Source organism: Spea bombifrons, chromosome 7, assembly GCF_027358695.1.
Source record: "Spea bombifrons isolate aSpeBom1 chromosome 7, aSpeBom1.2.pri, whole genome shotgun sequence".
Classification (NCBI taxonomy): Eukaryota; Metazoa; Chordata; class Amphibia; order Anura; family Pelobatidae; genus Spea; species Spea bombifrons.
The window spans coordinates 19,884,223-19,898,892 of record NC_071093.1 but is presented as its reverse complement, the minus strand read 5'-3'; the positions used below and the strand labels follow the sequence as shown (position 1 = coordinate 19,898,892).

Here is a 14,670-nt window from a genome sequence, read left to right as displayed (position 1 = left end):
TGCACAGGCTTCCAGAAGGTTTCTCAGGTTTGCAATCCGAATACGCAGAGTCATTCATCATTTCCAACTCAAGGCACTTCTGTTCGGTCTGTCCTCAGCGCCAAGAATCTTCACAAAGATTTTGTGTCCATTGACGCCATCTCTGCGAGAAAAGGGGATTTACATACTTCCCTACCTCGACGACTGGCTCATCAAGGCCGAATCAAAGGAAGCTCCGATGCCACCATGATGCAGTTTCTGGAAGATCATGGCTGGATTATCAACCAAAAGAAATCCAACCTCATCCCTTTCACCAGGATCCAGTTCCTCGGCTTAGGAGTAGATTCGATCTCTCAACATTTTTTTCTACCGTCCGCCAAGATCAAAAGGGAGGTCAGGGGGGCGTGTCCTGGTGCTCGAGGGAAATGGACGCACATTGACTGAGCTCCTGCTCTCCCTCGGCAACGATAGCTTTTACAGCCACTACCAGTAGCCCTACCCGATCGTTTTTGCTGCCCCGTTGTCGGGCATCGTGATGTCCACCCGTAGGGGCGGAAAACCGGGGGCCTCCTCTGAGCTCCCAGACTTTTTTAAGAAGAAGGACGCTGCGCGGGGTGAAGGCCTAGAAGGCGCGGATGCAGCAGGCCTGAGTACACGCAGCGACATCGCGGACCTCAAGGCCTGCGTGTTGTCGGTGAAGCAGGAGCTACAAGCCGATCTTAAAGCTGGCCTGTCGGCTATTTCCGCGGATCTCACTGCTCTAGCCTCCAGGACCGTCCACCTTGAAGCAGCGGTTGATCACCTTACCTCGGCTCAACAGGAACGAGATGACGCCATTGCTCGCTTGGAGGCCACGTGCGCTGATCTTCAGGATGCCGTTGAGGATATGGATAATCGCTCCCGGCGCTCAAACCTACGGGTGAGGGGGGTTCCGGAGACCCTGACGGACATTCGTTCATACATCCACCGCTACCTACAGCAACTTCTGCCAGACGTGCCGGACGAGGAGCTGCGCCTCGAGCGGATCCACAGAGCTCTGCGTCCTAAACCGGGACATGGCGAGCCTCCCAGGGATATCGTCCTCAAATGCCGCTATTTTACAACGAAAGAGGCAGTTCTCCGCGCGACCCGGAATGTTTCCCCGGAGCTGGATGGCATTGCCCCGGTGTGGTATGCGGACGTTGCCCCTTCAACTCTTCGAAAACGCCGGGCCTTGAAGCCGCTCACAGATTTCCTGCGGGAGCGTGGGGTCTCCTATCGATGGGGCTTTCCTTTCAGGCTCCTGGTTCAGAAAGGCAGTCTCCTTCTCCAACTACGGGAGCTTGCCGACGCTGGGCCGTTCCTGCGCCGCCTGGGACTCCGACCGCCTGCAAGCCTTGACCGACCACCTCCTGAGACGGCAGCTTCTCCTCGACCGGAGGGACGCTCCCCACGGGCCTTGCAGCGGCATCACTCGCCACCTCGCCCGGCTGATAGCCCTGAAGCGCCCTTGGGACTGGCTTAGCCTCTGCTGACCCCTGCGGCTCTCTCACCGCGTCCTTCGGGGACCTGTTGGCCTTCCTTCAGGATCGTCCATGCTCTCCTGGTGGAGGATGACCAAGTGCTCGATTCGCGTTTATTTGAGTTTCTTTTGCTTTCTTTATCGTTCCGGTCGGTTATTATTTTCGTGGGACTTATGTCGGACTACGCGTTTTTGATTTGTTTTTCGCTTTCTTTTACTTCGCCGTCGCCGTTATGCATTTATTTGTGTTGGTGCCCCTCGTCGGTGTGGGGGTTGCCTGTTTTGCCTCTGGGCGCCTATCCGCTATTATGCCTCCACTGTATGCATATGTGCGTGTTGTGTACTGGCTTCCATGCTGTCGTACCGCCTATTTCTATATGTTCGCACGGCCCCGTATGTGCATATTTCCGTAGCTCCATACTTCTGATGCGTGGTGTCCTGCATATTTACACTTTTTTTTTTTTATTATTATTATTTATTTATTTATTTTCTTATTATTTTGCCTACTATTATTCTTGCATTGGGTGATGTGTGGCCGCTGGTGCCACGAGACTGTTCACCGCCTCTAGCTGCTACCAACACGGCGCTCTTTACCTCTCTGCACGTCTACATATGTGCATGAGTGCGTGGCTCTGCACTGTTGGCTCCGTGCCTGGGGGGTCCTGTATATGTACGCATACGTTTCACTTCACGTTTTTTTTTTTTTATTTTATTTTATTATTATTTTGACTATTATCATTATCGCATTGGGTACTGTGTGGCCGCTGTGCCTAGAGACTGTACATTGCGTCTAGCTGCTACCAACACTATGTGATTTACTCGGCGCTCTTTATCTGTTTGCAAGTCTGCATAAGTGTGTGGCTCCGCACTGCTGGCTCCATGCCTGTGGGGTCCTGTCTATGTCTGCACACGTTTTTTTTTTTTTTTTTTTTTGTTATTATATTGGGCGCTTCTCAGTGCTTGCGCTGTGACCGCAGGATGTACGTCACCTGTAGCGGCCCCCTGCACACTGTGCCGCGCCGACTCCGTACACACTTTCCACACACTCATGCATGTTCCTTTTTTTTTTTTTTTTTTTTTTTCTCATATATATATCTATCACGCACTTGCGGTATGACCGCAGAATGTACATCATCTATAGCGACTACCTGCACTTTGGGCCTCACCGCCTCTCTACGCACTTCCCACACGCTCATGCATATTCATTTTTTTGTTTTGTTTTTTTTTTTTGTTTTTTTTTTTTTGTTATTATATTGGGCGCTTCTCAGTGCTTGCGCTGTGACCGCAGGATGTACGTCACCTGTAGCGGCCCCCTGCACACTGTGCCGCGCCGACTCCGTACACACTTTCCACACACTCATGCATGTTCTTTTTTTTTTTTTTTTTTTTTTCTCATATATATATCTATCACGCACTTGCGGTATGACCGCAGACTGTACATCATCTATAGCGACTACCTGCACCGCCTCTCTACGCACTTCCCACACACTCATGCATATTCATTTTTTTTTTTTTTTTTTTTTTTTTTTTTTTTTAGTATATATATATATTAGGCACTTGCGGTATGACTGCTGCATGTACGTCATCTCTAGCGGCTATCTGCACGCTGTGCCTCGCCGATTCCGTTCACACTTCCCACACACTCATGCCTATTCATTTTTTTTTTATTTATTTATTTTTTCTCATCTGCACTCACTTCACCTCTCCTCCGCACATGTCTTCGTGACTGTTTGTCTGGTCCTGTTACGGGAGGGTTGTAGCCGTGGTCCATCGTAGGGGTTGTCGCTCCTTATTGCCCTGATCGGGTTTGTTCTGTTGCTCCATCTTACTGGTGATGTGTTCCGTTTTTTGATTGTTGCCGGGGGGAGTGTCGTTTCCTCCTCCTCCTGGTTCCCCTGTGTTATTCTTGAAATAGACACATTTGGGTTGAGTCTATTCCGTTTGCCTTGTATTGTTCTCTTCCTGGTGGTCTGTCCCACTGGTGTTCTCTCTTCTGTTTTCTTCTCTTTTTTCTTTCTTTCTTCTTCCTTTTCTCCTTGTGTTTTTTTTTTTTTTTTTTTTTTGTTTTTCCCTCTCTTCTCTCTTCTCCTCCGGGCCCAGCTTTCTGACCAATGGCTTCCTTACATCGTCCCGGGCTGAAGATAGTTTCCCACAATGTGAAAGGGTTGCTCGCCCCGCAAAAGCGGCGTATGGCGGTGAGGCACTATGTCCGCTCCCAAGCTGACATTGTTCTACTCCAGGAGACCCACTTCCGGCAGCGTTGTCTCCCTAAGTTTTGGGATCCGCGATTTCCTGTCCATTTTCATTCTGCAGCTCCAGATAAGCATAATGGTGTATCCATTCTCATACATAAGAGACTTCCTTTTCGTGTCCTCCACAAGTTCTCTGATCAGGAGGGAAGATACCTACGTTTGGATGGATTGCTTAACGATCAGCCGCTCACGATTGTCAACGTGTATGCTCCTAGCCCTCCGACATCTGCGTTTTTCGATCAGCTTGCTCAGTTGCTTCTCACGACTCCACCGGGTGGTCTTGTTATTGGCGGGGATTTTAATTCAGTTCTGGACCCCTATATGGATAGGACTCTTTCGACAGCCCGGACGTGTCCGACCTCTATTTTTAAACCCTTGCAGCGCTTTGTCAAGTCGAGTGGACTCTTTGATGCATGGCGGCTCCTCCATCCTACTGATCGGGACTATTCCTTTTTCTCTCACCCCCACAGAATGTATTCTAGGCTGGACTATTTTTTCCTCAATCAATGCCTCCTCCCGTCGCTTCTTGGAACTAAGATACACGAGATCTCCTGGTCCGATCACGCCATGGTTGAGATATCCCTGGTCGGCCTTCTCCCGCCGAACTTGCGACCGTTCTGGCGACTCAACGATTCCCTGCTTCTCGACCCTGCTGTTCGTGAGACCATCACCCAATCCCTTACTACCTACTTTGAGGAGAACCTGACTCCGGATGTTACCCTCGGCACTACCTGGGATGCCCACAAGGCTGTTCTCCGGGGCCAATTCCTGGCTCTGAACTCAGCCAAGAGGAAGCAACATCTTTCTCAGATGGAGGACCTTGGGGCCACACTTTCCAGACTTCAAGCGGAGCACAAGCGTTCCGGGGACGCTCGTCTTCTGCGGGAGATAGTTTCCACCAGGGGCCAGCTTAACCTCTTGCTTTCATCTGACACTACCAGGGCGCTTCTCCGCACTAAACAGCGGTTTTTTGAGAAGGCGAATAAACCAGACACTATGTTGGCAAGGAGGCTCCAGAACCTCATACGCTCCCGGACTATACGTCATATAAAGACTACATCGGGCAGCCTGACCTCTGACCCTGGAGTGATTGCGGATCGGTTTGCGGAGTACTACTCTCACCTATACGACGGCAAGAAGGCTGCCCCTGAGGTTTCGCTTTCGTCTGACCTGCAACAGTTTCTCTCTGAGTGTAAGTTGCCTTCGCTTGCTCCTTCGGCCCTAGCTAACCTGAATGCCCTTATTACGGTGGATGAGGTCTCTGCTGCCCTTAAGTGTTTTAAGAATTCGAAGGCTCCGGGTCCCGATGGCTTTACCGCTAAATATTATAAATCTTTCGCTGCCTGCCTTCTTCCGCATCTGGCCACATTATTTAATACGTTCCTCAAGGGGGAGGCGTGCCCTTCTGTAGACATGCAGAGAGCCAAGATAGTTATGATCCCCAAGGAAGGCAAGGACCCCTCGCTCTGTTCCAGTTTTAGACCCATCTCCCTTATTAATATTGATTTGAAGCTTTTTGCCAAGGTGCTCGCCCTCCGGTTAAACAAGGTCTTGCCCGCTCTGGTCCATCCTGACCAGGTGGGATTTGTCCCGGGGAGGGAGGCCCCGGATAATATTAGGCGCTCTTTGAACCTGGTCCACTCGTGTCGGAGACTCGGGTCACCAATGATGCTCCTGTCTCTGGACGCGGAAAAGGCCTTCGACCGAGTGGACTGGGGGTATTTGTGGTCGGTCTTGCGGGCCTTTGGCTTTTCCGGGGCTTTTTTGCGAGGTGCGCAGGCTTTATATACGCTCCCTTCTGCCGTGGTGGATATTGGCACGTTCCGCTCCCGGTCTTTTGCAATTAAGGGGGGTACCCGCCAGGGCTGTCCCCTCTCGCCATTGTTATTTGCACTGGCCATTGAGCCGTTAGCTCAGGCCATCCGTCTGCACCCGGATATTAAGGGTCTTACTGTGGGTGGTCGGGACTACAAACTTACCTTGTTTGCAGACGATGTCCTGCTCTCTTTGACGTCCCCCCTCACGTCCCTGCCTAATTTGTATCAATTGCTTGGACGGTTCGGGAAGCTTTCGGGTTACAAAATCAATTCCGATAAATGCGAAGCCCTCAATGTTAGTCTTCCCTCCCCTACGGTTAAGCTCCTCTCCCTTAATTTTGATTTTAAATGGCGGCCTTTCTCCCTGCGGTCTTTGGGCATTAATATCACCCCCTCTCATCACCAGATGTATGCGGCCAACTACCTGCCGCTAATTCAGACCCTAAAGCGCGATCTTGCCACTTGGTCCACCTATGCTTTATCGTTTATGGGGCGGATCTATGCGGTGAAAATGAATTTGTTGCCCAAGTTGTTGTATCTTTTTCGTTCCATCTCCTTGCCGATCCTTCGGAAAGATATTGCGGGCCTTCAGGGGGCTATTGAGAGGTTTGTTTGGCAGGGCCGGAGGAGCAGGCTTGCTAGATCGACCCTATATAGGTCGAAGAAGGCTGGAGGGCTATCCCCTCCCCTCCTTTATGAATACTATGTTGCGGCTCAGTTGGCCATGCTTTTGTCCCTCTCGGTGCGCCCCTCCCCTGCGCGCTGGGTTCAGCTGGAGTCTGATCTCTCCTCTGGGGCGAATCTCCGATGGCTTATGTGGCTCCCTACCCTGGATAAAAGCAGGATATCTGACAGCCCTACCCTCCTACATTCGTTCTCTCTCTGGTACCGGGTTCGTCGCAAATATAAGCTCATGGACAATGGTTCTAGATTGCATCCGGTGTTCCAGAATCAAGATTTCCCGGCAGGTCTTCAGATTCGTCCGTTCCAGTGGTGGGTTGACAAGGGTCTGGTTACAGTGGGAGGTCTGGTTACAGTGGGAGATCTGCTCCTCAACGGTCGGCCCTACTCCTTCCAGCAACTAGCCTCATTGCACGACATGCCTATGTCTGAAACTTTTCGATACCGCCAGATTTCTCATTTTCTCCTTCAGTTCCTCAAGCGTTTTCCGGATTACGTTGCTACCTTTTACGAACACTTGTGCGTGCGTCCCCATAGAATCGGTGGGGCGATATCACTTCTGTACAACCACGCTTTGGGGGTGAAGTACTCGTCCTCGCCTTCTTTTGAAAGCCAATGGGAGACCGATTTGGATCAAGCTCTCGACTCCTCTGATTGGGGGGAGATTTATGAGAACATTTGGAAAGTCACCGCCTGCACTCTTGTGCAGGAGAACTGCTTTAAGGTGTTGTCTCGCTGGCATCTCACCCCTTCACGCCTGCACCGTATGTTCCCGACGCATTCCCCTCTCTGTTTTCGTGGCTGTGACGAGGTGGGGACCCCGCTGCATATTTGGTGGGCCTGCCCCAAGCTTGTGCCGATATGGGCCCATTTCTTCAGTTTGCTGAGCGATCCTCTTGGGGAATCCCTCCGACCCGAGCCTTGGTCGGCTCTTCTCTGTAGATGCTATCCTTCGGATACTCTGTCTAAACCAGCGCATCGTCTTATATTTCGAGTCTGTACGGCGGTCCGTCTCGCTATTGCCCAAGTGTGGAAATCTGGCACTCCTGAGCTGCACGTCGTTGAAGCTAAAATTTGGCATATGCTGAAGATGGAAAAGATCACGGCTTACCTGCATGACAAGTCCCACATTTTCTTTCTCACCTGGGGCCCGTGGATGGAGAAATTTAGGATGTCACCAGCAACGGTTTCGTGGATCTGACCTGTGGCTGCTACCTGTTGTTCGGCTGGCTGAGGCTCTGAGGTTTCTGAGAGTTCTATCTTTTTTTTTTTTTTTTTTTTTTCTTCTCTCTTTCTTTCTTTTTTCTCCCCCTCTCCTTTTTTCGGTGCTTATCTTTGGTCTTCTGGCTTTATCTCTTTTCTTTTCTCTGCATTTCTCTCTGGAGATGATTTTCGATACTTACACCTATTCCAGACTCACCGGCGCTGTTATTATGTGCGCTCAATGTGTGCCTTCGTCTTTTGGGCGTTGTGCCATGGGCCTATTATTAGGGTACATTCTGTTTACGTTATCTCCTGTTTCGCGCTCACTGGCGTTGTCGTGATATGTACACTGTACCTATGATGTGGTGTTTTGTCTGTATTTGAGTTTATTTGGAAGTCATCTTTTCTATTGACAAAATAAAAATTACTTCTCAAAAAAAAAAAAAAAAAAAGGGAGGTCAGATCCCTTCAATTACACCAAACTTGCTCTATCAGGAAAGCCATGAGCATCCTAGGTCTACTGACAGCCTCCATCCCGGCGGTCAAGTGGGCAAGAACTCAACTCCGTCCCCTTCAGTGGGATATTCTACGGAATTGGTCAAGACGAGAGGAAGACCTAGATCTAGATGTCACGATCGCAAGTCAGGTCTTATCCCAACTTACCTGGTGGAGGACATCTTCTCGTCTTTCCAGAGGCCTTTCTTTTCGTCCCCCCAATTGGGTAACCCTTACCACGGATGCTTCCGGTATCGGATGGGGCGCCCATTTAAGTTGTTACTTCCAGCAAGGCATATGGTCTCCGGAAGATTCGCTTCGTTCATCCAATTATCGGGAACTAAAGGCAGTTCTTCTCGCCCTCTTAGTCTTCGGAACCCTGTTGGAAGGTCATGCCGTGAGGATACAGTCGGACAACGCTACGACAGTCGCATACATAAACAAGCAAGGGGGTACACGGGTAAGGAGCCTTCAGGTTCTTTGTTCTGTGTTGATGAGTTGGGCCAAACTTCATCTGGAAGACATATCGGCTACCCACATAAGAGGCTGCGACAATACCATTGCAGACGATCTCATCAGGCTAAGATGGTCACAAGCAGAGTGGTCCTTAACCAAAAGGACCTTCACCTCCCTGGTGTCAAGATTTGGTGTCAAGGTGTGGAGGATGATCTTTCTGACTTGCTGTTGAAATCTGTTAGAGGGTCTACTTCAAGGATTTATTTTCGGGTCTGGAAGAAGTTCCTTCTCTGGTATGCCTCAAGGGATTTTTCGGTTTTTCCTCCTACCGTCAACTCTATTTTGTTGTTTCTAAAGGATGGCTTTTCCGCGGCCTCAATGTCTCGACTCTAAAAGGTCAGATTTCGGCTCTTAGTAATTTTTTTCTGGAAGACCTGGCTTCTCATTTACTAGTCAGACGGTTCTTTAAGGCCATCACCATTCAGTGTCCTCCGAGGAGAACTCACTTTCCGGCTTGGGATCTTGCCGTGGTTCTTCACTCTCTCTGCTCGACTCATTTTGAAACTCTGGAGGAAGTTGCATTGAAGCTCTTATCGTTTAAGACTGTGTTTTTAGTGGCCATAACTTCCGCCAAACGTGTGGGAGAAATTCAAGCCCTCTCATCCTCTGAGAAGTTTACCATCTTCCATCAGGATAAAGTTGTGCTCCACCTGCAGCCTTCCTTTCTTCTGAAAGTTTTATCCAAATCCACTATTAATCAGCCTTTATCAGCCATCATTTTTTCCATCTCTCTCCTCCCCGGGGGAAGCTAAATGGCACATGTTGGATGTCAAGAGAGCCCTAGAGTTGTATATTTCTAGGACTTCCGCCATCCGTTCCACTGACCAACTGTTCGTTACTTGGTCTGGCCGTTCAGCGGGGAAGGCTGCCTCTAAGGCTAACCTGTCAAGATGGATCACGGAAACTGTTCGTATGGGCTACCAAGTCTTTGACATACCTCTGTTGTCTCCTGTCACGTCCCACTCCGCCAGGGCTGTGTCTGCCTCATGGGCTGAGAAGGCTTCCGCTTCACCGGAGGATATTTGCAAGGTGGCTACGTGGTCATCATTCAATACCTTTGTTCGACACTACCGGCTGGACGTCTTCTCATCCTCTGCAGCGGATTTTGGGCGTAAGGTGCTCCAAGCGGTTGTTTCCTGAGGAGTTTGTTGCCCTCCCATTCTTCAGGGATCTTGGTACATCCCAATCGTACTGCCACTGTATGGCAGGAAAAAAATTTTACTCACCGTAAATTCCTTTTTCCTTAATACAGTGGCAGTACGGATTTCCCTCCCTTTTGTGTCTAAATAAATTATTTGTTGCAAGTTATTTACTGGATCCTTTCAGGGTGAGCGTGGTTTTATGGGGAAGGAGGAGGAGTTCTCTCTAGTTAACTCTTTTTTAACCCACAGCATCTTCTTGTCCACATGAAGAAACTATACCCAATTGTACTGCCACTGTATTAAGGAAAAAGGAATTTACGGTGAGTAAAACATTTCCATTATTTTTGCGAACTACACACCCCAGGGTATTTCAAATGCTGGTATTTTAATTCTTTCCATGCACATACTTTTCCACCAGCCTTTGTATTTTTCCCACACATGTTGTACTTTAAGTATGAATTTATAGATCCTGATATGTCACCGTCACACAATACCCCAATATGTGTTCAGCAACATCTCCAGAGTACAGTGATACCATCGATGGGTTTGTTTGAGGGCTAAAAAGCCGCATTTGGGACATGTGCATTTTTCTAATAAGAAAATTGACATGTGGTCATCATTCCCCCTTAGTTAGTTGAGACATTGCTGAACACGGCCAATTCAATTTACCACATTAAATCATAAATATTTTTAAAAGTAGAGATCCCATGGGCATTTTGAATTCCACTATTTTAATTCTTTCCAAGTGAGAATTGTTTGAAGATATAGCGCTAATTTTAAGACTTGCCCATAAAAATAAACCTTTTATATAAAAATATTTTTCAAAATGTATTTTACTAATCACATTGTGATTAGAAAGCTGGGCACCATTGACTTGCATGGTTGAATGCAGTACCTCTATTCAACCTGCAGGGAGTCAGGAGGGTCTGGAGAGGGTGGGTTTTCGGTGTCACTGAATGCCTCACTATCGAGGCCTTTCAGCGACACCCTTGAAGGTTAGTAGGCGATTGTTGATTGCCTCCTATGCTCTTCTAAAACAGTATAACAATGTATAGCGGACGTTGACGTTCAACTCTGATGCCGATTTCGGTGTTGCTGAATGCCTCGACATTGAGCCATTACAGCAAAACCATTTGGGTGAAGAATGTCATGACTGTCATTAACTGCCACGTTTTTGCATGACGTGCCTGGCTCATCAATTGTCAAGGGGTTAAAGATGCTTGACATGAAATGGTTGAATCATTTTGAGACTGGAAAAGTCATTATAAGTTGCATTTTTAGTTGAATTCAGGGAAACTATTGAACTATTTCAATTACTTTTGTTTGATTTGTTCATTGCAAACAGCAATTGCCTGTTTTTGACAATAAACCTTTTTTTCAGTGGGGGTTGAATCATTTTGATTACAATGGTACAAAAGAAAGCCATATTTGTCCTTGGGGGGGAACATATAAACTGCAAACACAGAAAAGAGAAATCATGGCAAACATGTTCTTGTTAGCATGGGAAATATCCTAGTCATAAAGATGTTAACCGTTATACAGTCCAGTCAGAGAACAGGCAAAATCATTAGAGTTGCAGCTGGGGAGCTCCTTGTTGTGTAGTGTTATGATGAGGTTTCCTACCTTCAATTAGGTTCATTGACATGGTTAACTACTTCAGTACCTGAATGTCTTAAAAAGGCATTCAATAAAGCTGTCCTGACTTTCTTGCAGTGACAGAGACATCTCCCTTTGTCCTGTTTGACAGCATCTCTTTAGCGTCTCTTTAGTCAGCCTTGACTCCCCTCTGTCAGCAAAAGCCAGCATCTCTGGCTTCCCGCAGACCAATCATTTGTAAAAGATGCTGCAGTATAAAAAAAAAGTATGTATGTTTGATGTTTCTGTAGTCTGTATGGTCATTGTTCAATAGTAGCACCTAAAGTGTAGGAGAAATTCTAAGAAATGTGCACATTTTTTTATTTATTTATTTTTTACACATACTAATTATTACTAATTAATTAATTACTAATTTTTGCATGTTTGTTCTGAAAAAAAGTATGTGCCATTTGTATGGGTACACCAAACATAGAAAAGGGAAATCTTAATTAAACCCACATGGTAAAAATGGCAAAAAAAGCTTTGGTATGTTAGGTACCAACAACCCCTGATGTTGAAGGGGTTAAATAAACCAGTCTGTTTACAAAAAGTCCATAGGGGTATTCTACCACTTTAATCACAAGCATGACGGTTTGTAATTTATGCATTTATGCTATCACCAGGCACTATATCTCCTGTTTTGGTTTCCTGCTATGGATGAATGCCAAATGGCTAATTATTTTATCCTTTTGGAGGCCATCTTCTAAATTCAGTGCCTTTTCTGCTTTTTATTTTCCTAGGTTCCGCAGAGAATTTACTCAGGGATTAAAGCCAGACTGGATTATTACATGGATTGAACATTCAAAAATATTGGAATAGGATGCCTTAAATGAGCTGCTGCCAGATGGCCATATTTCCACCTGCAATCATATTTCCTTTGACTACTTGTGAAAGTACTTTGATTCCTCCGGGCTTTATGGAGTTTGTAAAAGTTGTTTTTATAGTTGTCTCTTACACTGACATGTAAAAATGAATATATACCAATAAACAATATATATTCTTTGGGTTTAAATCATAACATATTCATCTGCATACAGTAAGTATCAGAATATAGTAGAAGTTCAGTTTGGAATATTATACATTTTCACTAATGCAGATATTTGGCAGGTAATGTTGATAGAGTGTCTTTATTATCATCACTGAAGCCCACTGATTATAAACTCTCTAGCCAGTGTATAATTTTCTTTTGACAGGCTGAAGCTTACAGACCATCATTGGGGCTATATGTCCAGAAGTGGTTTTGTTTGGGATGTAAATATACAAGTCCATTTTATTTAAACAAATATACTTAGGTTTAGATAAACTTACATACAGTACTAGAAGTTGTTCATTTTCTGCTCAATATATGCATGTTCCTATCACTGACCGCCTAAGCAGCCAATCAGTGGTAGGAAAGTGCTCCCATTGAAATCAATTGAATTAGAACTGGGGTCCAAACAGACCCCCTGCAAGTACTGTTCAGCAGAGCCCCCCTGGAGTTGAATAGAAATGCAGTCGACCAAACAAATCTAAATCAATATTTGGTGCGACTACCCTTTGCCTTCAAAACTGCATCAGTCCTTCTAGGTAGACTTGTGCATAGGTTTTCAAGGAATTCAGCAGGTAGGTTGTTCCAAATATCTTATAGAACTAGCCACAGTTCCTAAATGGATTTAGGCAGCCTTGGTTGCTTCTGTCTCTTCATGTAATCCCAAACAGACTTGATGATGTTGATATCAGGGCTGTAAGGGGGCCATACCATCACTTTTTGATACATTCCAGCACTCATTGTTCTTCTTCACGCTTAAGATTTTTACTGGCTTTAGTGTCCTTTGCTAGATAGAACAAACTGTCTAGGCAGGGTCCACTGCAAATGTCAAGTTAACGCTAATTCCCAGTGGGGAAATAAGCTTGCAGGCAATAATTTAAAGCCAAAATTCTATATATTTAGAAAGTTAGTACTGAGTAATCATTAGAGGGTGAGCAGTAAGAGTTCTGCAAATAGGCATTTCCTTACATCCTAAAGGTGTCATCGTTAGTCTCCCCCTAATATCACACAGAGCCGTACCAGTGTCCAAAATGGACCTCCTATGGGGAGAATAGGAGCAGCGACCAAATGGCATACTTGAGAGTGCTTACCATATAAGGCATAGGCATCCTCTACTCCTGTGAGTGTATAAATGTGTGTACATGAGCTGTGCCTGATAGGGGGACTCCCTACATGATGACAAATCAACCCCCCACCCCCCATGGTCCTGAGCTTGAAGGGAGAAAATAAAGCTGTGGGTCTCTCAGATGATCACTCCTCATGTTTAGAGGCTCCCAGTGCCTCTTGTCTAGTTGCCCCTCGTCTTAAGCTCTGTGGTGTTGGTGATCATTGTGGATGTTGAGCAGTGGGGAGATTCTCCAAAACCAAGAGCCAGCTTTCCACTGCAATTGTAGGTAGGCCCAATGTACACTATATCCACAAAGTATTGACACACCCCTTAATTATTGAATTCAGGTGTTTTAATAAGACTTATTGCTACAAGTATATAAAATCAAGCACCTAGCCATGCGTTCTGGATTTACAAACATTTGTTTAAAAAATGGGTAATTTTGAAGAGCTCAGTGAATTCAAGTGTGGTACTGCCATAGGGAGCCACCTTTGCTATAAGTAATTTTCATTCCTGGTAGATATTTCACAGTCAATTGTAAGTGATACTATTGGAAAGTGGAAGCGTTTAGGAACAGCAGCAGCTCAGTCGCAAAGCGAAAGACCAGCTAAAGTCATGCAGCGGGATGAGGTGCGTGGTGGGTGAAGGTCGTCGGTGCTCTGCTCTACTGATAGTACAATAGTTTTTGTGCTGATTATTAATGTCCATGGAAGTTTCCAAACTTTCACGGGTTTTAATAATCAGCACAAAAACTGTGCTATTTGGGCCTTATGCAGGGGCGTACCTAGAGTATTTGGCACCCGGGGCGGATCCTGTAAGTGGCACCCCCCCCCCAAATGTAAAGACATCTACAAAATTATGTTGGCAAGAATATTTATTGCACCAATTTGTAAACTGTATGTCAACTGTAAACAACAAGAAATCTGAAAAAATAAATTAATAACTTGTAAGTAAAATAAATACGTTTAAATAACATTTACTGAACATATAATAGTGCTTTCTTTAATAACCCCCCCAAAAAAAAACAACAAACACAACAAGTTTCTAAGAAGCCCTAACAAATGAGTGACAAACATTACAAATTAAGTACTGGCTAAGCAGCTAAAGACACTATAAACTAAAAAAAATTCTGATATTATAATCAGGAGTCACCATAACATTGTTCTCTTTTTATTTAAGCATTTGCATATATAGTGGTGTTGCCATGTCGACTCATGATTATATATACCATATGAACCAGACACTGACTGTGGTATAGCATGACACCTATCACTATATACTGAGCCAGGCAGTGACGGTGGTACAGCATAATGC

At 46.0% G+C, this 14,670-nt stretch overlaps 1 protein-coding gene across 1 annotated transcript in view; it reads left to right on the top strand.

The window, feature by feature from the left end:
• MAIP1 (matrix AAA peptidase interacting protein 1) overlaps positions 1–12,233 on the top strand; it is a 70,065-nt gene extending 57,832 nt beyond the window's left edge. Inside the window, exon 5 of the mRNA XM_053472284.1 lies at positions 11,962–12,233. Within this exon, the coding sequence (XP_053328259.1) occupies positions 11,962–12,040 (79 nt within the window). The 3' untranslated portion in view covers positions 12,041–12,233. The remainder of the gene's footprint in view (positions 1–11,961) is intronic.
• Positions 12,234–14,670: the final 2,437 nt, after the last annotated feature.